This window comes from Oryx dammah, unplaced genomic scaffold (genome assembly GCF_014754425.2).
Source record: "Oryx dammah isolate SB20612 unplaced genomic scaffold, SCBI_Odam_1.1 HiC_scaffold_8, whole genome shotgun sequence".
Taxonomy (NCBI): domain Eukaryota; kingdom Metazoa; phylum Chordata; class Mammalia; order Artiodactyla; family Bovidae; genus Oryx; species Oryx dammah.
Genome location: NW_024070192.1, coordinates 40,930,795 through 40,954,821, shown reverse-complemented (window position 1 = coordinate 40,954,821; position 24,027 = coordinate 40,930,795). Strand labels below are relative to the sequence as shown.

At 40.7% G+C, this 24,027-nt stretch overlaps 1 protein-coding gene across 1 annotated transcript in view; it reads left to right on the top strand.

The window, feature by feature from the left end:
- The first annotated feature begins 13,370 nt into the window (after positions 1 to 13,370).
- Positions 13,371 to 24,027, top strand: part of EFCAB5 (EF-hand calcium binding domain 5) — an 85,432-nt gene continuing 74,775 nt past the window's right edge. Inside the window, exon 1 of the mRNA XM_040243848.1 lies at positions 13,371 to 13,453. Coding sequence (XP_040099782.1) covers positions 13,423 to 13,453 — 31 coding nt within the window. The 5' untranslated portion in view covers positions 13,371 to 13,422. The remainder of the gene's footprint in view (positions 13,454 to 24,027) is intronic.

Below are 24,027 nucleotides of genomic sequence, written 5' to 3'. Positions count from 1 at the left end.
CTCTCTGTTTCCACTGTTTCCCCATCTATTTGCCATGAAGTGGTGGGACCAGATGCCATGATCTTAGTATTCTGAATGTTGAGTTTTAAGCCAACTTTTTCACTCTCCCCTTTCACTTTCATCAAGAGGCTCTTTAGTTCCTCTTCACTTTCTGGCATAAGGGTGGTGTCAGCTGCATATCTGAGGTTATTGATATTTCTCCTGGCAATCTTGATTCCAGCTTGTGTTTCTTCCAGCCCACCATTTCTCATGATGTACTCTGTATATAAGTTAAATAAGTAGGGTGACAATATACAACCTTGACGTACTCCTTTTCTTATTTGGAACCAGTCTGTTGTTCCATGTCCAGTTCTAACTGTTGCTTCCTGACCGGCATACAGATTTCTCAAGAGGCAGGTCAAGTGGTCTGGTATTCCCATCTCTTTCAGAATTTCCCACAGTTTATTATGATCCACAGAGTCAAAGGCTTTGGCATAGTCAATAAAGCAGAAATAGATGTTTTTCTGGAACTCTCTTGCTTTTCTAATGATCCAGCGGATGTTGGCAATTTGATTTCTGGTTCCTCTGCCTTTTCTAAAACCAGCTTGAACATCTGGAAGTTCACAGTTCATGTACTGTTGGCTCGGAGAAATTTTAGCTTCCAGAAAGGATGCCCACAGAATCGGTGATGTTGGTACCGCCTCTGTGGGTCGAGTGGAAACTGGTGTCAAGCCTGGTATGGTGGTCACCTTTGCTCCAGAGTTACAACTGAAGTGAAATCTGTTGAAATGCACCATGAGGTTTTGAGTAAAGCCCTCCTTGGGATCAATATGAGTTTCCTTATCAAGAACTTGCCTCCCTAGAGAAGGAAATGGCAACCCACTCCAGTACTCTTGCCTTGAAAATCCCATGGACGGAGGAGCTTGGTGCAGGCTACTATCCATGGGGTTGCAAAGAGTCGGGCACGACTGAGTGACTTCACTTTCTCACTTTCACAATTCTCTATATGTCATTTTTTAGTAGCAAAACCAGATCTGAACTGACATGAAATTTAAAGTCTTTATCCCACTTAGTAGTAGTATGAATATTCATATTTTCCTGCAGATATATTAATATATTTGACTACAGAATGCTGACCCAGGGCTATACTTAGATAATATTACTTTCTAAATTCTAAAAAACTAGAAACACGTTTGGCTCCAAAGATGTCAGATAAAGGATTGGGTTTTTGTTCATTCACAGTGAAGTACTAGGCAGCCATAAAAAAGAATGAATATACATGTGCTGCTACAGGATATTCTCTAAGACACATTGTTAAGTAAAAAGAAAAATCCAGAGCAATGTATTACATGCTATCATCATGTTAAAAGGCAGGGGGTGGAGGTAAGGGCAGAGAGAATAGATAGAATATTTCTGGAAGGACAGAAATTGATTACAATGGTTGTCTCTTGGGAGGGCAACTGGGGGGCTAATGTCAAGGGCATTGTACCCCTCAATGTATTTAGTGTTTTTTTTTTTTTTAATTTCACTTATTTATTTTATTTTTGCCCGTTCTGGGTCTTCATTGCTATGCTATGGTTTTCTCTAGTTGTGGCGATTGGGTGCTAGACCCTAATTGAGGTGCATGGGCTTCTGATTGCTGTGGCTATTCCTGCTGGGAAGCTGGGGCTTTAGGGCACACAGGCATCAGTAGCTGGGGCACGTGGGGGCTCAGTTGCCCTGTGGCAAGTGAGATCTTCCCAACCAGGGATCGAACCCTGGTCCACTGCATTGACGGGCAGATTCTTAACCACCGGACCACCAGGGGAGTCCCTGCTGCTTAGTATTGATTAGGCAGGTTGATCAGACTCTCTCTGGCCTCTGAGCCAGGAGAAGAAATAACTGGAAGAGAGGAGTAGGAAGACAACACCAGGTCCAGGGCCCAGAGGGGAATGAAGGCGTGTTCATGGTGGCACACAGAGAAGCTGTCCAGAGAGCCTGGTCCCTGGAGGCACCCTGAATCCTCACCTCCCTGCTTTGCTGGGTCCCCCTGAGGTCCCAGTCTCCTCCTCTGCTTGGCGAACATGAAAGGCGTCTCTAGTCCTTGTACCACAAGGCTCTGTTAACAGCAGGAAGTGTTTGTGTGTGCGCATGTGTGTGTGTGCACACTTACATGTGCATGCAAAGGGAAGGCTTAACATTTTCTAGGCGCTTGACTTCTGCAGTCCTTTACAAAGTGAGCTCAGCAGAGGAGTGTGCTGTCAGGGGCATTTTGCAGAATCTCCCATCAGCTCCAGAGGAGGCAGTCCATTATCACAGAAGGCTCTCAGAGTGGTTTACAGTGGGGGCCCCAGAGCTGCCTGCTTGGGGCGCACAGCCAGGAACCCGGAAGCCTGGAATCAGCCTACAGTCCGCCTGGAGCAAGGAAGACCCCTTCAGCCCTGAGAGCAATTGTGCTGTCTTTTCCATCCAAGGCCATGGCTGTCTCTGTTAAATTCTAGACACGCTAAGGAATGATCACAATTATGTAGCAACTAACATTTACAGAATATTTACTATGCACAGCGCTAGGCACTTTATCACTGCCTTGATTCTGTATACCAAGTCTCCAAGGTGGGAATTATCAAATGAGGTGAGAAGGGTTAAGAGACTAGGCTAAAGGTCACATGACAAGCATTTGAGCAGAAGCACATTGCAGGCTCCGTTCACAGAGTGGCCTGGGGCCTCCGTGGCTCTGTGTAAGAGCAGGGCGTGTCCTCAACACTGTGCTCTCAAGCCCCACGGTGTTTCTGTTGCCATCGGTGTGGGCCCTGGTCAGTAAGGGTTTGATGAATATGTCTTCCTCCTCAAAAAAAAAAAAAAAAAAAACTTGCCTGTCAGAGATGTTTGTTGTGGTCATGTGACTGGTGACAGCAAAAAGACCCGTGCATGGAAGCAGCTGGCTTCACAGCTCAGGTGATTATCTCAGACCAGCCAGGCCAAATCAATGCTAGATGTGCCCCTGTGCTGGACTGTCAGCTCACATTCTTGCAGGTTTGCTAAGCTGAAAGAGGCAATTGATCATCATTCTGAGAAAAATCTGGCAAGTGGCCCCAAATTCTGGAAATCTGGTGATGCTGCTGCTGTCACTGATATAGTTCCTGGCAAAACCCATGTGTATTGAGAGCTCCTCTGACTATCCTCTTCTGGGTCATGTTGCTGTTCGTGACATGAGACAGACAGTTCCTGTGGCTGTCACCAGAGTAGCAGACAAGAAGGCAGCTGGAGCTGGCAAGGTTACCAAGTCTGCCCAGAAAGTTCAAAATATTACCCCCAATACCTGCCACCCTCATCTTAATCAATGGTGGAAGAAAAGTCTCAGAACTCTTTGTCTCAATTGGCCAGTTAATAGTAAAAGACTGGTTAATGATAACCATATAAAGTATAGCCATCTCTGCTCTCTTTTGGTTTTCAGTTGGGTGGAATATCTTTTCCCGTCCCTTCACTTTGAGCCCATGTCTGTCCTTAAAGCTGGGTTTCCCAGGTGCTTCGGTGGTAAGGAATCTGCCTGGTGATGCAGGAGATGCCGGAGAGGCGAGTTTGATCCCTGGGTTGGGAATATCCCCTGGAGTAGGAAATGGCCACCCCCTGAAGTATGCTTGCCTAGGAAAATCCCATGAACAGAGGAGACTGGTGGGCTGCAGTCCATGGGGTTGCAAAGAGTCAGACATGACTGAGCACGCACACACATCCTTAAGGTGGTATGAGTCTCTTGTAGTCAGCATATGTGTGGGTCTTGGATTATTTTCATCTATCCAGCCACTCTATGCATTTTGATGGAGAATTTAATCCATTTTATTGATAGATGAGGACTTACTCATCTTCTTAATTGACATCTAATTAAATGTCATCTTGGGACTCCCTGGTGAGTGGCTGAGACTCTGCACTCCTAAAGCAAGCAGCCCCAATTTGATCCCTAGTCAGGGAACTAGATCCCACATGCTGAAACTAAGAGTTCGCATGTAGCAACAAAGATGGAAGGTCCCAGGTGCCACAATATATATATATATATTCTCTCTTCCCCCAGTGTTTCACACTGGCAGTCTTTGCTGGCAGGGTCAACTTTTTTAAAACATCAGTTTCATCACATTTTGTCCTATGCTTAAAAAGCACAAAATAAAATCCAAATTCCTTGATTTATTGTGAATAACTCTTTACAGTTGGAAAATTACGTTTTTGGCCTCATCTTCTGCCACTTTCTGGAATATAACTATGCTCTGCTATGAAAGCTTCAAATACTTTTCGAACTTTCATTCCCTAGCATGTAATGTTCCTTCTACCTCAGATACTCTTCCCCCCTCCTTTACACAGACAAAAAGTCTTATTAGTCACTTAAAATCCAGCTTGGAAATCTGTTTTTCTGTGAAAGCTTCTCTGACCTCCCTGGATAAATTAATTGCCTCTGTGTTCCTTAACATTGTGTATATGCCTCTACTTTTGTCCTTACAGATGGTATTGCATCGGTTTATCCCATTTTCTCTCACTAAACTAGGAATCCTTCAAAAGCAGGTCTTACCCATCTTTTTAAAAAAATATTTATGTATTTATTTGGCTAGGCCTGGTCTTAGTTGTGACATGTGGAATCTTTAGGTGTGGCGTCTGGAATCTAGTTCCCTGATCAGGGGTCAATCCAGGTCCCCTGCATTGGGAGCACCAGAGTCTTAGCCACTGGACCACCAGGGAAGTCCTTTACCCATCTTTTTAAGTCCAATGTCTGCCTGCATATAGAAAGTCCCCAGTAAAAGTTTACTGAGTTGAATTTATCTGGGTGCATCTAAACAAAACCAATTAGAAAAGAAATGGGAAGAAGTTTTCTAGCAGGAGATGGACACTGTAAACAAAGCAGCCTGTGAGAATGCACGATTGGGACCTAGCAAAGAAATCAATTTTATCTTATTTATTATTTATGAATTGCTTCAAAAAGACTTTGAGGCAGCTATTTTTAAGTGTTTGACACTGTTGTCTCCAAAGGCAGTACAATGGGTTTATTTGAGCAGAACATATTTTGCTAGCACATTATACACGTGTGCTAAGTCACTTCAGTCGTGTCTGACTCTGCGACCCTGTGGACTATAGCCCTCTGGCTCCTCTTTCCATGGGATTCTCCAGGCAAGAATACTGGAGTGGGTTGCCATGCCCTCCTCCAGAGAATGTTCCCAACCCAGGGGAATCTGCATCTCTTATGTCTCCTGCATTGGCAGATGAGTTCTTTACCACTAGCAACCCACTCCGGTGTTCTTGCCTGGAGAATCCCAGGGATGGGGAAGCCTCGTGGGCTGCCATCTATGGGGTCGCACAGATTCGAACACGACTGAAGCGACTTAGCAGCAGCAGCAGCACCACCTGAGTAGCCCCTGAAAATGAAAGTGAAGTCGCTCAGTTGTGTCCGACTCTTTTCGACCCCAGGGACTATACTCTATCAGGCTCCTCTGTTCATGGGATTTTCTAGGTAATAGTACTGGAGTGGGTTGCCATTTCCTTCTCCAGGGGATCTTCCTGACCCAGGGATCGAACCTGGGTCTCCCTCATTGTAGACAGACGCTTTACTGTCTGGGTAGCCTCTAGCTCATTATAAATAAACCATTTCACATAAAAAAGGTCCGTGGATTGCAACTTTCCTAGAGGCAGGAGCCATGTGTATAAAATTTACTTTTTATATAGCACCTAGCTACATAAACTCTTAAATGATTTTTGGCACAACAGTGATTTTGATCATCTGTGACTGAATCTGTAGTCATTTGCAATGAAGAAGGGGAGGTGGCAATTATCCGTTTTTATTGCTTAGTATGAATAAATAAACCAGATAAATCATATTCCTCTCAGAACTCCCCCCTCCAAAAATACATTTTAGCAAGGTTATTATTCTAATGTCTGTCTTTTTCACACAAATTAGGTAGCCAAAAGAGTTTCACTTCACTTCACTGTAATTTCAAAAATTAATGAGGATGATGATAATGTTTTAAAAATTCAATTGCATTATTACTGCTGGTTTGTTTGTTTGTTTCTAACACTAGTGATGATGACTACTGTGGTATTCTCCTATTTCCCTTAATACTAGCCTAGTACTAATCTAGCTTTGGTCAGTAACAACAGTAATAACGGTAACACAGTTTGAGAAGTTTACCGGTTGAGAACTTATAACCATTCAATAGAATGGTGGGATGAGGTGGGGGTGGGGGCAGATTTTGATCTTTCAGAGCATTTTTGGTTGTTTGTTAATGTTTTCTTTCCCTCTTTTTGAAATTAATACTAGTCTGGTAATACTTTTTCTTACCATTTCATGATACCTTTTTGTGGTCCAGATGAGTGAGTCAGCACCTCAAGAGGAACCTGCTCAGGTATCTGGTCTGCATAGTTTCTAACCATTTAACCATGAGAGGATTTGAGATTCAATTTGGGAAGTTGAGATGCAATGTCATACTGTCATTGAATTATTTCTCGTTTTAATTGAAGTGTTCTCCGTTAAGTTTTGACAAAAATGGGGTCAACTAATAGTTGAGGCACAGTGGCCTGCTTCCAGTTGCTTGGTATTCTTGATATATAACAGGTCTGTTACTGTTTGAATTTTTTAATACAGCTACTCTATGTGATTTTATTTGGTATGATGTTTACTCGTGAATTTTTTACATAAAAAAGCTTGCTATGCTAAGCTAGGTCACTTCAGTCATGTCCGACTCTGTGTAACCCCATAGACAGCAGCCCACGAGGCTTCCCCATCCCTGGGATTCTCCAGGCAAGAAGACTGGAGTGGGTTGCCATTTCCTTCTCCAATGTAGGAAAGTGAAAGTGAAGACGCTCAGTAGTGTCCGACTCTTCGCAACTCCATGGACTGTAGCCTACCAGGCTCATCTGTCCATCGGATTTTCCAGGCAAGACTACTGGAGTGGGTTGCCATTCAGTTCAGTTCAGTCGCTCAGTCGTGTCCGACTCTTTGTGACTCCATGAACCGCAGCACACCAGGCCTCCCTGTCCATCACCAACTCCCAGAGTTCACTCAGACTCACGTCCATCGAGTCAGTGATGCCATCCAGCCATGTCATCCTCTGTTGTCCTCTTCTCCTCCTGCCCCCAATCCCTCCCAGCATCAGAGTCTTTTCCAATGAGTCAACTCTTTGCATGAGGTGGCCAAAGTACTGGAGTTTCAGCTTTACCGTCAGTCCTTCCAAAGAAATCCCAGGGCTGATCTCCTTCAGAATGGACTGGTTGGTTCTCCTTGCAGTCCAAGGGACTCTCAAGAGTCTTCTCCAACACCACAGTTCAAAAGCATCAGTTCTTCGGGGCTCAGCCTTCTTCACAGTCCAACTCACACATCCATACATGACCACAGGAAAAACCATAGCCTTGACTAGACGGACCTTGGTCAGCAAAGTAATGTCTCTGCTTTTGAATATCCTATCTAGGTTGGTCATAACTTTTCTTCCAAGGAGTAAGCGTCTTTTAATTTCATGGCTGCAGTCACCATCTGCAGTGATTTTGGAGGCCCCAAAAATAAAGTCTGCCACTGTTTCCCCTGTTTCCCCATCTATTACCCATGAAGTGATGGGACCAGATGCCATGATCTTCGTTTTCTGAATGTTGAGCTTTAAGCCAACTTTTTCACTCTCCTCTTTCACTTTCATCAAGAGGCTTTTTAGCTCCTCTTCACTTTCTGCCATAAGGGTGGTGTCATCTGCATATCTGAGGTTATTGATATTTCTCCTGGCAATCTTGATTCCAGCTTGTGTTTCTTCCAGCCCAGCGTTTCTCATAATGTACTCTGCATGTAAGCTAAATAAGCAGGGTGACAATATACAGCCTTGACGTACTCCTTTTCCTATTTGGAACCAGTCTGTTGTTCCATGTCCAGTTCTAACTGTTGCTTCCTGACCTGCATACAGATTTCTCAAGAGGCAGATTAGGTGGTCTGGTATTCCCATTTCTTGAAGAATTTTCCACAGTTTATTGTGATCCACAGAGTCAAAGGCTTTGGCATAGTCAATAAAGCAGAAATAGATGTTTTTCTGGAACTCTTGCTTTTTCCATGATCCAGCGGATGTTGGCAATTTGATCTCTGGTTCCTCTGCCTTTTCTAAAACCAGCTTGAACATCAGGGAGTTCACAGTTCACGTATTGCTGAAGCCTGCCTTGGAGAATTTTGAGCATTACTTTACTAGCATGTGAGATGAGTGCAATTGTGCGGTAGTTTAAGCATTCTTTGGCATTGCCTTTCTTTGGGATTGGAATGAAAACTGACCTTTTCCAGTCCTGAGGCCACTTCTGAGTTTTCCAAATTTGCTGGCATATTGAGTGCAGCACTTTCACAGCATCATCTTTCAGAATTTGAAACAGCTCAACTGGAATTCCATCACCTCCACCAGCTTTGTTCGTAGTGATGCTTTCTAAGGTCCACTTGACTTCACATTCCAGGATGTCTGGCCCTAGGTGAGTGATCACACCATTGTGATTATCTGGGTTGTGAAGATCTTTTTTGTACAGTTTTTCTGTGTATTCTTGCCACCTCTTCTTAATATCTTCGGCTTCTGTTAGGTCCATCCCATTTCTATAAAGTCATAATAGCTCTTCACAAATAATTTACCTCTCTGTGGAAGTTTCCTGAAACTGACTCAGATGAGTCAGCTTAATGATCAACATGGGTTTGGTTTTTCCCATTTGCCATTTTATCTTTTTGAATACCCACACCTTTTTTTTTTTTCACCTAGGAAAATTAATTTCTCCAGTTACTCTCCAGCATTAACATCTGATTATTCATGAAAACTCTACCTGAATGAGCTCTTCTGCTTCACTTCCTCCCTGGTTCCTTTCTTTGTCTTCTTTTCCATTTTCCTGAAATGGACATAGTTTTAGTAAATGGTATCCAATAGGGGCTGGAAATAAAACTAATGTTTTATACTCTAGCATACAAGCTTTTGGAGACGGTAATGGTAACCCACATTGAAGGTCAGGAACGGCAGCAGTAAGGAGATACCCCTCGTCCAAGGTAAGGAGCAGCGGCTGTGCTTTGCTGGAGCAGCCGTGAAGAGATACCCCACGCCCAAGGTAAGAGAAACGCAAGTAAGATGGTAGGTGTTGCAAGAGGGCATCAGAGGGCAGACACACTGAAACCATAGTCACAGAAAACTAATCAATCTAATCACACTAGGACCACAGCCTTGTCTAACTCAATGAAACCAAGCCATGCCTGTGGGGCAACTCAAGACGGGTGGGTCATGGTGGAGAGATCTGACAGAATGTGGTCCACTCGAGAAGGGAATGGCAAGCCACTTCAGTATTCTTGCCTTGAGAACCCCATGAACACTATGAAAAGGCAAAATGATAGGATACTGAAAGAGGAACTCCCCAGGTCATTAGGTGCCCAATATGCTACTGGAGATCAGTGGAGAAATAACTCCAGAAAGAATGAAGGGATGGAGCCAAAGCAAAAACAATACCCAGCTGTGGATGTGACTGGTGATAGAAGCAAGATCCGATGCTGTAAAGAGCAATATTGCATAGGAACTTGGAATGTCAGGTCCATGAATCAAGGCAAATTGGAAGTGGTCAAACAAGAGATGGCAAGGGTGAACGTCGACATTCTAGGAATCAGCGAACTAAAATGGACTGGAATGGGTGAATTTAACTTAGATGACCATTATATCTACTACTGCGGGCAGGAATCCCTCAGAAGAAATGGAGTAGCCATCATGGTCAACAAAAGAGTCCGAAATGCAGTACTTGGATGCAATCTCAAAAACAACAGAATGATCTCTGTTCGTCTCCAAGGCAAACCATTCAATATCACAGTTATCCAAGTCTATGCCCCAACCAGTAACGCTGAAGAAACTGAAGTTGAATGGTTTTATGAAGACCTACAAGACCTTTTAGAATGAACACCCAAAAAAGATGTCCTTTGCATTATAGGGGACTGGAATGCAAAAGTAGGAAGTCAAGAAACACCTGGAGTAACAGGCAAATTTGGCCTTGGAATGCGGAATGAAGCAGGGCAAAGAATAATAGAGTTTTGCCAAGAAAATGCACTGGTCATAGCAAACAGCCTCTTCCAACAACACAAGACAAGACTCTACACATGGACATCACCAGATGGTCAACACCAAAATCAGATTGATTATATTCTTTGCAGCCAAAGATGGAGAAGCTCTATACAGTCAACAAAAACAAGACCGGGAGCTGATTGTGGCTCAGATCATGAACTCCTTATTACCAAATTCAGACTCAAATTGAAGAAAATAGGGAAAACCGCTAGACCATTCAGGTATGACCTAAATCAAATCCCTTATGATTATACAGTGGAAGTGAGAAATAGATTTAAGGGCCTAGATCTGATAGATAGAGTGCCTGATGAACTATGGAGTGAGGTTCGTGACATTGTACAGGAGACAGGGATCAAGACCATCCCCATGGAAAAGAAATGCAAAAAAGCAAAATGGTTGTCTAGAGAGGCCTTACAAATAGCTGTGAAAAGAAGAGAAGCGAAAAGCAAAGGAGAAAAGGAAAGATATAAGCATCTGAATGCAGAGTTCCAAAGAATAGAAAGGAGAGATAAGAAAGCCTTCTTTAGTGATCAATGCAAAGAAATAGAGGAAAACAACAGAATGGGAAAGACTAGAGATCTCTTCAAGAAAATTAGAGATACCAAGGGAACATTTCATGCAAAGATGAGCTCGATAAAGGACAGAAATGGTATGGACCTAACAGAAGCAGAAGATATTAAGAAGAGGTGGCAAGAATACACAGAAAAACTGTACAAAAAAGATCTTCACGACCCAGATAATCACGATGATGTGATCACTAATCTAGAGCCAGACATCTTGGAATGTGAAGTCAAGTGGGCCTTAGAAAGCATCACTATGAACAGAGCTAGTGGAGGTGATGGAATTCCAGTTGAGCTGTTTCAAATCCTGAAAGATGATGCTGTGAAAGTGCTGCACTCAATATGCCAGCAAATTTGGAAAACTCAGCAGTGGCCTCAGGACTGGAAAAGGTCAGTTTTCATTCCAATCCCAAAGAAAGGCAATGCCAAAGAATGCTTAAACTACCGCACAATTGCACTCATCTCACATGCTAGTAAAGTAATGCTCAAAATTCTCCAAGGCAGGCTTCAGCAATACGTGAACTGTGAACTCCCTGATGTTCAAGCTGGTTTTAGAAAAGGCAGAGGAACCAGAGATCAAATTGCCAACATCCGCTGGATCATGGAAAAAGCAAGAGTTCCAGAAAAACATCTATTTCTGCTTTATTGACTATGCCAAAGCCTTTGACTCTGTGGATCACAACAAACTGTGGAAAATTCTTCAAGAGATGGGAGTACCAGACCACCTGACGTGCCTCTTGAGAAATCTGTATGCAGGTCAGGAAGCAACAGTTAGAACTGGACATGGAACAACTGACTGGTTCCAAATAGGAAAAGGAGTACGTCAAGGCTGTATATTGTCATCGTGCTTATTTAACTTATATGCAGAATACATCATGAGAAACGCTGGACTGGAAGAAGCACAAGCTGGAATCAAGATTACCGGGAGAAATATCAATAACCTCAGATATGCAGATGACACCACCCTTATGGCAGAAAGTGAAGAGGAGCTAAAAAGCCTCTTGATGAAAGTGAAAGAGGAGAGTGAAAAGTTGGCTTAAAGCTCAACATTGAGAACACTAAGATCATGGCATCCAGTCCCATGACTTCATGGCAAATAGATGGGGAAACAGTGGAAACAGAGAGAGACTTTATCTTTTGGGGCTCCAAAATCACTGCAGATGGTGACTGCAGCCATGAAATTAAAAGCTTGCTCCTTGGAAGAAAAGCTATGACCAACCTAGACAGCATACTAAAAAGCAGAGACATTACTTTGCCAACAAATGTCCGTCTAGTCAAGGCTATGGTTTTTCCAGTAGTCATTTATGGATGTGAGAGTTGGACTATAAAGAAAGCTGAGCGGCGAAGAATTGAAGCTTTTGAACTGTGGTGTTGGAGAAGACTCTTGAGAGTCCCTTGGACTGCCAGGAGATCCAATCAGTCCATCCTAAAACAGATCAATCGTGAGTGTTCATTGGAAGGACTGATGTTGAAGCTGAAACTCCAATACTTTGGCCACCTGATGTGAAGAGCTGACTCATTTGAAAAGATCCTGATGCTGGGAAAGATTGAAGGAGGAAGGAAAAGGGGATGACAGAGGATGAGATGGTTGGATGCCATCACCAACTCAATGGAGATGAACTTGGGTAAACTCTGAGAGTTGGTGATGGACAGGAAGGCCTGGCGTGCTGCAGTCCATGGAGTTGCAAAGAGTTGGACATGACTGAGTGACTGAACCGAACCTGAACTGATTATGACTTTGTAAATAAAGTTCGCTTTCTATAATCAGCACTGTTATCCTGCATATGACAGTCACCAGTTAATAGGGGAACTTCACTATCATTCTGAAAATGTAATTTCCAAGTTAATCATTTAAGTAACTTTGTGTTTAAATAAATAGAAGGCTTCTATGAGGAAAAATATTTTAGAGAAAAGGGGAGGCAAGTGAAAATAGTTATATGGATTCACCTGAAGTTGACTAATTTGAGTCTTAAAATATTCTATTACCACCCTTTTAAAAGTATATCAGGGAGTTCCCTGGTGGTCCAGTGGTTAAGAATCTGCACTGCAATGCAGGGGACTTGGGTTTGATCCCTGTTTGGAAATCTAAGATCCTTGGTTGCCTTGGAGCAACCAAGCCCAAGCGCCATAACGAGAGCACCCACGTGCTGCAACTACTGAGCCCATGTGCCGCAACTTCAGGGTCCATGTGCCCATAAAGAAAGATTGCATATGACACAATAAAGATTCCACGTGCTTTGACTAAGACCAGCATAAATAAATATTCTAAATTAACTTTTACAAAAGTATATCAGCATGAGTACAAAAAGCTATTTTACCACCATTTACTCACAAAGCTAAAGTTTACTTTCCTTCATGAAGATGAAAATGTTTTTCTCTCCACCGCAAACTTGGAAAGTGATTCTAATAGTCAAAGAAAACAGCAGCATTTTCAAAGGTTCAGCGGTTCGATTTCACTCTGTTGTGGTCTCAAATTATGTTTTTAGAAACATAATTTCTAATTAATCCTTGTATAATTCAAGGATTAATGTACATCTGGAATAATATTCTTAGCCTATTTCTTTGTTAGCCATAGGAAGATATGATGACGTGGTGAACCAATGAATGAAGCAAATAGACTGTGATTACTGTGTTGCTTCTAGTACACATTAAATCCTAGGAAAATCAAGGAGGAATCTTTGGTAATTTTTACAAGGAATTTATCTGCATTCTTTCATTGGGAGAGCTGATGCAACTTTGATGAAAAGCAATTTATTTTTTAACTGGTGTTTCTTTTCTCCTTTCAGTCTTCACAGAGTATATCAGACAGTTCGGCGTTAGGCACCTGCAACAATGTGATGGGAGCAGCAGCAAACAAAAAATCCCAAGGTAGAGAACTAGCTTTTCTCCTACACACCAGAATGTAAAACCATTACGAAGTTTTCACTGGGGATGGATTCTTCAAGATTTTGCCTTTCAAAAATATAACACCAGAAATGAATACACACACACATACTTTTGTTATTGTTCAGTTGCTCAGTTGTGTCCGACTCTTTGCAACCCCATGGACTGCAGCACGCCAGGGTTCTCTGTCCTTTACCATCTACCAGAGCTGGCTCAAACTTATATCCATTGAGTCAGTGATGCTGTCCAACTATGTCATCCTCTGTTGTCCCCTTCTCCTCCTGCCTTCAATCTTTCCCAGCATCAGGGTCTTTTCTAATGAGTCAGCTTTTCGCATCAGGTGGCCAAAAGTACTGGAGCTTCAGTTTCAGAGTCAGTCCTTCTAATGAATATTCAGGGTTGATTTCCTTTAGGATTGACTGGTTTGATCTCTTTGCAATCCAAGGGACTCTCAAGAGTCTTCTCCAACACCACAGTTCAAAAGCGTCAATTCTTCAGCATTTTGCCTTCTTTATGGTCCAACTCTCACATCCATACATGACTACTGGAAAAATCGTAGTTTTGACTATATGGACTTTTGTCAGCAAAGTAATGTCTCTGCTTTTTAATATGCTGTCTAGATTTGTCATAGCTTTTCTTCCAAGGAGCAAGCGTCTTTTACATACATACATATATATGTGTATATATAATTTTTTTTTTTTTTACTATGGCGTGTGACGTGTGGAATCTTAGTTCCCTGACCAAGGATAAAACCCAAGCCCCCTGCAGTGGAAACACCGAGTCTTAACCACTGGACCACCAGGGAAGTTCACCCAGGGATATTTTAAATGCAATTTGGGAAATAGTCAATGCAGGAGACCTGGGTTCGATCCCTGGGTTGGGAAGATACATTGGCCAAGGGAACAGCTAGCCACTCCAGTATTTTGGCCTGGAGACTGTACGTCCATGAGGTCGCAAAGAGTCAGACACAGCTGAGTGACTTTCACTTTGAGATATATTCCCTTCAGACCTACTGTACAGCTCATGGAACTTATAGCACATGGAACTCTACTCAATGTTATGTGGCAGCCTGGATGGGACGGCAGTTTGGGGGAGAATGGATACAGGTATATGTTTGGCTGAGTCTCATTACTGCCCACCTGAAACTATCACAAGGTTGTTAATTGGCTATACCCCAATACAAAATAAAAAGTTTAAAGAAAAAATATATTCCCTTTACTTTCTATTGATACTTTTGAAGCAACTTTATTAATCTTGTACTAAAAGAGAAAATTTACCTAAGAGTGGACTGACACATAGCAGACAACCCATAAATACAAAAATCCAGTGATTCGACCGGCCTGTTGTTTTTCTTTCTTCTTTTTACCTTTGTGCTTGACAACACATTTGTTCTGTTTGACTTTTAGCCCAACCCTTAATCCAAATTCTACATGATTATGCAGGTTGAAAATTTATATGATCAAAAGGTAACAACTAAATAGGCAAGATAGTCATCCCTCTTACTACTGTTCTTCTAATTTTAGATACTTAGTGAATCCTATACTACATAAATTTTTCACAATATTTAAAATTTAACAATTTATATTTTAGTTAATTGAAATTCTTTCGAATTTAGTTTACAACTGTCAAGTGTTTAATATGTGCTAACACAGAGTCGGACACAACTGAAGTGACTTAGCAGCAGCAGCAGCAGGCTGAACTATAATAATAATTATTAAAGCATTTTCTAAACTATAATTTGCTATATAGATGCTAGCTATAACTTATAGATGCTTACTCAAAGTATTTTTCTGTGTTTTAAACCAATTAAAAGAATTATTTACATTTCTTCTTATTAGTTCATATTATAGTACATACACATGAAGAATCAAACTATTCAGCATTTATTTTGCCTTTATTATAAACTTTCACAGTTCACTAACTTTTAAAAAGTTTCTTGGCAAGTCCTTCCCTTCCTGCCCCCTACCACCAGTTTCCTGATTTTACTTCCTCCTCACTCCCTCCCTCCACCACCACTACCCCATAAATCCCTTTGCCTTTACCATACTCACATGGACCAGGTTTATAAATAAACTCTTTCATTTTAAACTTGCTAAACAAAATCGTGATCTAGGTAATTTCCTATAAATTTAATTAGGTGTTCACTTTAATTAGTTTATGGCCAAATCTGTACCTGCAAATCACATGTGTATTCCATTCTTTAATTTATTGCCTCTCTAGAAAACATACCAAGAGTTTACGGTCTTTCCTATTCTCATACTTTGAATTTGTTACTGCTTTATAATGTACGATAGAGGGAAATGTATTGTTTGAGTAAGTCTGTTCATCCCAGTATATGATATACATTGAAAATATCGCAGTTGCTTGTTGCAATATCAAATGCAATGCAATGTATTTATTTATTCAGTGATCAGTCACTATTAATTTTAATATTCTAAATCTCCCTTTGTAAATATGTATGTGTGTTTGTGTATGTGTGTGTGTGTGTGTATAATAAGTGGGGAGAGGAACTGTTATTCCAATTTCAACACATCATAAGAAGTGTCTTTATCTTTGTTACATGCTGTGTTGTGCTTAGTTGCTTCAGTCGTGTCTGACTCTTTGTGACCCTGTGGACTGTAGCCCTCCAGGCTCCTCTGTCCATGGGATTCTCCAGGCAAGAATACTGGAGTGGGTTGCCATGCTCTCCTCCAGGGGATCTTCTCAACCCAGGGATCAAACCTGTGTTTCCTGCATCTCTGCATTGCAGGCATATTCTTTACCACTAAGCCACCAGGGAAGCCCATCCTTGTTATATACTTGTCAAAATTAAAATGATGTTATTTTGCCAGAAAGCTCCCAGAATACACTCAAATACTTATCTTTGCATAGAAAATATTGTGTCTAAATGTATCATGTGAATTCCTCATTTCTTTCTCTGGTTATTACATTTTTCAGGCTATGAGCTCAACTTGTGTTTTGAGAAATTTTGTTTCTTTTTTTATTGATTTGCTCAGCTTTCTTATTACACAGCCCTAAGTTTTAAAAAATTCTGCAGGAAAATACCTTTTCCTATAGCTATTGAATTTTAATGCCAGTAGTTTTAATAGTGCTTCTTTTCTTCCTCTCACAGTAGTTTTTCTATATTATGTACAAATGTTAAGAAATCCTGACAAGATCAAGCCAGCTGAGCTTCAGACAGGACCTGTGTTTTAAGAGAACATAGCACATATGTTGAGTAGCCCTGCTGGGTCAGTTTTCACCAGTTCAATCAGCAGCCAGTCCCTCTAATGTTGTATGCCTTCTGTGAAGAAAGAGTCTGCTAGAGCTTATTATAATGTGAATTATAATTCATTCCTATTTGTGTCCTTAAATAGAGTTGTGCTGAGGCCATGCCCAGCAGTGGGCCAGGTACTGAGTGCAGAAAATGCTCAAATTGAAAGTCATTTATAAAAGTCATTGGACCTTTCAGAATATGAATAAGGAATTTTTTTGTGTTTCTACTTCTTTAATTGAAAGCGTTTGTGCCCGTAGTACCTGAATAGGACTTTGTATGTTAGAAGGTGGGTTAATACAGAGTGAAGACGTGCATGTTGGGTAAGTATTTGAAAAGCTCTTAATTCCATAGAAGTTTAGAAAGTCCTGAAAAAGAATTTCAGTGGTTAGCATAGTGCCTGGCACTATGACATCAATAATTACTTATTGAGTGAATATGTAAATGAATCAATCTACCTGTAAAAGATTTAGGACTATATAAGCATAGGCTAAAAAACCCAGTATTTGCTTGAAACTGTATTCAATTAAACTCCTTAATTAATTTTCTACTGGAGCAGTGCTGTAATTTATGAATTCAGAGATCACCCAATCAAAGGACTGCTACTGATAGGCTTATTCAGAATCCTGATTTACTGACCCTGCTATTGATGTGTTTTTTTGTGTGACCCTTTTATTTTCTTGGTTTTATGGCTCTAAGAGAGAAGTGTTTGACCAGAGTTGTAACCAAACATACGTCTACTTCCATTCTGCATGTTGGTGAGGAGAGAGCAAGCACTAGGATTATTGCTTAGCAACCTGTAATACCAAGCACCCTAGAGGAGCACTAGCAGTCTGCAGCAAAGATAAGAGAATGCCTTAGTTCATTTGTAAATTTACTAATGAGCCATGCAGATGCCTAGATATTAAGTTGCTATACGTCTGGAGGAGGGATATCTGCCTTGGGTCATGCTGAAGAGGTTAAAAAGAGAGACTGCATTTTTAAAATTTAAGTTATGTGAGATAGATTTCTACTGCTCAAATTGAAATTTTAATAATACATCCTTCTTTAAACTTTTCTTCTTGTAGTTTCTCTGATTCTAATGTATCCTGTTTTCCTCCCACCTCCCTAGTCACTCTGACTCCTGTGTAAATGTACTTTATCTGCCTATTCTAAAATGTTGCACAAAATTCCTTTTATGGTCCGCTACTCACTCTAGACACTCTGAGTGAGCTCATCCAATAATAATAATAGTAATAATGACTATAAATGCTTCAGGATATATGTGTTATATATATAATTTCACATATGTATATGTATAATTTTCTCATCATGATTATCCTACAAAGTATAGTTATATTCCCATCTTATAGAAATAGAGTCTAAGTTTATCAGCTTATTCTATAAGAAACTACTATATGTTAGAGCTGAAATTTGAACCCTGATACCTCTTATTCCAATGCCTATAATATTTTTTAACACAGTGTTTATTCATTCATCAAATACTTGAGTGCTTACTATGTTTCTCACACTGTTCTAACCACTGCTAAGAATCCAGTAGTAACCAACACGGACAACATATCTTCATTAATGAGTCTTAATTTCGAAAGATGGGTTAAAAAAAGATTATTCTTCCTAAAAGATCTATGAGTTTAGCCAGTGTCATAAGGCAAATAAGGAATATAAAAATTATAAAAGTTATCAAGGAAAAAATAGGAATATCTTTTCTTTTTAACAGATGAACAAAACAATCAATGTAAGTTTATCAAGGTTTCTGGATACAAAGTCAATATACAAAAACAATTATATTTCTATTATATATTAGCAACAAACAGACAATGAAAATTTTAAGATCCAATTTTAATGTCTTACAACCCCCTAAATATCTCAAAGTAAGTCTAACCAAAAACGAACAAAACCTCTACACTGAAATTATAAAGCATAATTAAAAGAAATTAAAGATGACCTAAATAAATGAAAATATATACCTTATTCATGAATTAGAAGGCTTAATGTTGTTAAGATAGTAGTGCTTTCTCAACTGACCTCTAGCTTCACTGTAATTCTCATAAAAATTTATGCAGGGTTCTATATGTGTGTCTGTGTGTTTATAAAATGACAATTTGATTCTAAAATTTATGTAGAGGTGCAAAAGACCCAGAAAAGCCAAGGAAATCTTTGAAAAACACAGCTAGAGGATTTATGATTCTAAATATCAAGATTTATAGTTAAGTAACAAAAATTAGGACAGTATGACATTGGCATAAAAATAGACAAGCCAATGGAACAGAGTCCAGTTGAAAATCCTGTACTGAAAACAAGAATAATGCCAAAATGGAAAATATGTATTTTTGAGTCCTACCTCACCCCACATATGAAGACAAATTCTGCATGTATTATAGATGTAAATGTGAATGATAAAACAGTAAATGATTTTAGAAGAACACAGGAGAATATTATCGCAATTTGGGGGTAGACAAAGATTGCTTAAACAAAACACAAAAGATGCTGACTATAAAATAAACAAATGAGGAATGGACACATTAAAATTAAGAATTTTATTTTTGTTCATTAGAAAACACCATTAAGAGAGTGAAAAGCCAAGCAAAATATGAGAAAAGATACTTACAATACCTACGTTCACAAAGTTGATTCACAAATCATCACCATCCCTACTCAAGACTCTTTCATCACCCCTAACAAAAACTCTGTACCCACTAAACAGTATTTCCCCCTTCCCCTCTTCCCTCACCCCATTGTGATTTCTATTCTACCTTCTGTCTATGAACTTAGCTACCTCACGTAAGTGGAACCATATAATATTTGTCCTTCTGTGTCTGGCATATTTCACTAAACATAATGTTTTCAAAGTCCATCCATGTTGTTCAGTTCAGTTCAGTTGCTCAGTTGTGTCCAACTAGTTGAGACCCCATGAACTGCAGCACGCCAGGCCTCCCTGTCCATCACCAACTCCCGGAGTCAACCCAAACCCATGTCCATTGAGTCGGTGATGCCATCCAACCATCTCATCCTCTGTTGTCCCCTTCTCCTCCTGCCCTCAATCATTCCCAGCATCAGGGTCTTTTCTAATGAGTCAGCTCTTCACATCAGGTGGCCAAAGTATTGGAGTTTCAGTTACATATATCAAAATTTCATTTTTCTGTGGATGAATTTCTGTTTTTTAAATAATCGTCAATCCTCCATTCTTTTATTTACTTTGTTCTTTTTATCCACCTTGACTTTATCTTGCAGCTTGCTGATGGATTGTTTTCTGATGTTCAAGCCAATATATTGAAGATTTATTGGCAACAACAATTCTTTTTCATTTTCAAGTAATCTCTCTTGCTTTATTGGTTTGTTTATTTTTTTTTAAATAAGGTTTTATTTTTAGACTACTTGTTAAGTTTAGCAAAACAAAAATTGTGAAGGTAATACAGAGAATTCCTCTCTACTCCATATCCAGTGTTACCTATTATTAATACCTTATGTTAGCATGGCATATTTGTCACTATCAAGGAGCCAATATTGATACATTATAACTAACTAAGATCCATACGTTATTCAGATTTCCTTAGTTTTACCTAGTGTTCTTTTACTGCTCCAGGAAACCTCTCTTGGATACCAAATTTAGTTGTCATGTCCTTTTAGACTTTTCTTTGCTCTAACAGTTTATCAGATGTCCTTGTTTTTTATGACCTTGACAGTGTTAGAGAGTACTATCAGGTATTTTTGCAGAGTGGCCCTAATTGGGATTTGTCTGATTTTTAAAAAAATTCATAATGTGACTGAGATTATTGGTTTTTAGAGAAAGGTTACAGAGAAAAATTGCTATTGCCATTTCATCCTATCAAATGTATCATATATGCCACCAGCACAGCTCGTTTGTCACAATTAATGAGCCAATGTTGACTTTTCATTGTTGATAGTAGCCTTGATCATCTGACTGAGATAGTAGCTGTCATGTTTCTCCACTGTAAAGTTATTCTCTTTCCTCTGTTTCTTTATTTCCCCTATTTCTAACTGTACTCTTTGAGAAGTCACTATGCACACCCCCACACTTAAAGAGAAGAGAATTACACTCTAGTGCCTTGAGGGCAGAGTACATAAGTTATTTGGAATACTTCTGCACAGGAGATTTTTCTATTTCCCCCATTTATTTATTTATTGAAGTATTTGTTTATATCAGTATCAGTTCAGTTCAGCTCAGTTCAGTCGCTCAGTTGTGTCCAACTCTTTGCGACCCCATGAATTGCAGCACGCCAGGCCTCTGTGTCCATCACCAAACTCCCAGAGTTTACTCAAACTCATGACCATCGAGTCAGTGATGCCATCCAGCCATCTCATCCTCTGTCGTCCCCTTCTCCTCCTGCCCCCAATCCCTCCCAGCATCAGTCTTTTCCAATGAGTCAACTCTTTGCATCAGGTGGCCAAAGTACTGGAGTTTCAGCTTTAGCATCATTCCTTCCAAAGAACACCCAGGACTGATCTCCTTTAGAATGGATTGGTTGGATCTCCTTGCAGTCCAAGGGACTCTCAAGAGTTTTCTCCAACACCACAGTTCAAAAGCATCAATTCTTCACCGCTCAGCTTTCTTCACAGTCCAACTCTCACATCCATACATGACCACTGGAAAGACCATAGCCTTGACTAGATGGGCCTTTGTTGGCAAAGGAATGTCTCTGCTTTTGAATATGCTATCTAGGTTGGTCATAGCTTTCCTTCCAAGGAGTAAGGGTCTTTTAATTTCATGGCTGCAGTCACCATCTGCAGTGATTTTGGAGCCCCCCATAATAAAGTCTGCCACTGTTTCCACTGTTTCCCCATCTATTTGCCATGAAGTGATGGGACCAGATGCCATGATCTTAGTTTTCTGAATAGACATGGATATTTATTTTATACTGGGATTATAATCCAATATTACTTTGTTGCTCAAATTGTTCCATTTTTGGCCTTTGAGAGAGCTTTCAGTTGACTACTGATCCCTACAGCATGTCCCAATCGATGCAGAGGTTGTTTTGAGCTCTTTACTTTCTGGCAGTAGAAGATACTCCAGGCTCTTCTTAAATATTTCTTGCCCCAGTCCTAGAATCAGCCATTTCTTCAATAAGTCATGATTTATTTCTTTTCTTTTCCTTTTTTAACTGTGCACCATGTGACACGTGGGATCTTAGTTCCCCATCAGGGATGAAACCTGTGCCCCCTGCAGTGGAACCTCAGAGTTTTAACCACTGGACTGTCAGGGAAGTCCCATTTTTTAGTTGGAGAATGATAATAGAAACAAAAGTCTGACCACTAGGTTTCTAAGTTCTCTTAATTTTCAAAAATGATAAAAAGTATTTTTATTTCCTCTATATCTCTGTTCTGAGGATATCCATTTAATTACAATTCTTTTAGAACTCCTTAGGGCTTCCCTGGTGGCTCAGAGGTTAAAGCGTCTGCCTGCAGTGCAGGAGACTTGGGTTCGATCCCTGGGTCAGGAAGATCCCTGGAGAAAGAAATGGCAACCCACTCCAGTATTCTTGCCTGCAGAATCCCATGGAGAGACGAGCCTGGTAGGCTACAGTCCATGGGGTCACAAAGAGTTGGACACAACTGAGCGACTTCACTTTCATATTTGTTTTATTAATGGTGCTTCCTGGGATAGTATTAACCATTGCATTTGTTCAGTCATGGAGATAGTTTTCTTTAAATATTTAGTGATTCTTATGTGTTTGCTTACATTTGCATTTGGGAATCTCTGTTTGCTTTTCTGTGGATGACATTTCTATTTTCTGTAGCCTGCTGCCTGAGATTTTGGAGGAGGGGTGAGATATGCAGAGAGTGAAGTCTGCTGGAAATTCATTTTCTATGGGTATGGAGGCATTGTCCTGCCTCTCTCACCCAGACCCACTTGTCTCAGCTCAGGGGTGAATGCCTCTGGAGCCTAATGGTTAGCTTCAGTGGGGATGAAGATGCACAAAGAGATCGATCACTCCCCTGTTACCCATGCATACATTCTTTAAGCTTAGGGCGCCTCATCAGCTCAGTTCAGTTCAGTCGCTCAGTCGTGTCCAACTCTTCGCGACCCCATGAATCGCAGCACGCCAGGCCTCCCTGTCCATCACCAACTCCCGGAGTTCACCCAAACTCATGTACATCGAGTTAGTGATGCCATCCAGCCATCTCATTCTCTGTGGTCCCCTTCTCCTCCTGCCCCCAATACCTTCCAGCATCAGGGTCTTTTCCAATGAGTCAACTCTTCACATGGAAGGAAAGTTATGACCAACCTAGATAGCATATTAAAAAGCAGAGATATTACTTTGCTAACAAAGGTCTGTCTAGTCAAAGCAATGGCTTTTCCAGTAGTCGTGTGTGTATGTGAGAGTTGGACCATAAAGAAAGCTGAGCGCTAAAGGACTGATGCTTTTGAACTGTGGTGTTGGAGAAGACTCTTGAGAGTCCCTTGGACTGCAAGGAGATCAAACCAGTCAATCCTAAAGAAAATCAACCCTGAATATTCATTGGAAGGATTGATGCTGAAACGCCAATACTTTGGCCACCTGATGTGAACAACTGACTCCTTGGAAAAGGCCCTGATGCTGGGAAAGATTGAAGGCAGGAGGAGAAGGGGACGACAGAGGATGAGATGGTTGGATGGCATCACCGGCTCAATGGACATGAGTTTGAGCAAACTCTGGGAGGTGGTGATAGACAGGGAACCCTGCTGTGCTGCAGTCCATGGGCTCACAAAGAGTCAAACACGACTGAGCAACTGGACTGAACTGAATGCCATTTACTTTACATTTTCAGAGACCTTCAAAATTTCTGACTACTGAAGGCCCTCTTTATTATTCTTAGCATAATTATGTTCATATTAAAACACACACACACAGGGACTTCTCTGGTGGTCCAGTGGTTAAGAATTCACCTTGCAGTTCAGGGGAGGGGGATTTGACCCCTGGTTGGGGAACTAAGATCCCACATGCCTCCGAGGGGCAACTAAGCCCATGGCCACAACTAGGGAGTCCATGTGCTGCAAGGAAAGATCCCCCATGCTGCAACTAAGACCCCACGCAGCCAAACAAATGAATATTTAAACCCTCCCACCACCACACACACACCCTATCATTTCTATCATTTCTAGAGATTTTGGTAGGAAGGGAATGTAGGTGCCTCTTCTTAGTGGACTATCTTGTTGTAAAATCTCCAACCTGAAAGAAGTTGTAAGCATGAGAGTGGGAAGAAATATATTTACATATACAAGTGTGGCAGACTCTCTTCATCGCTTACTCAGAAGACATTTTCCCACCTTTCTGTCTGCCAACTAAACCTTAATTTTGTAGCAGAT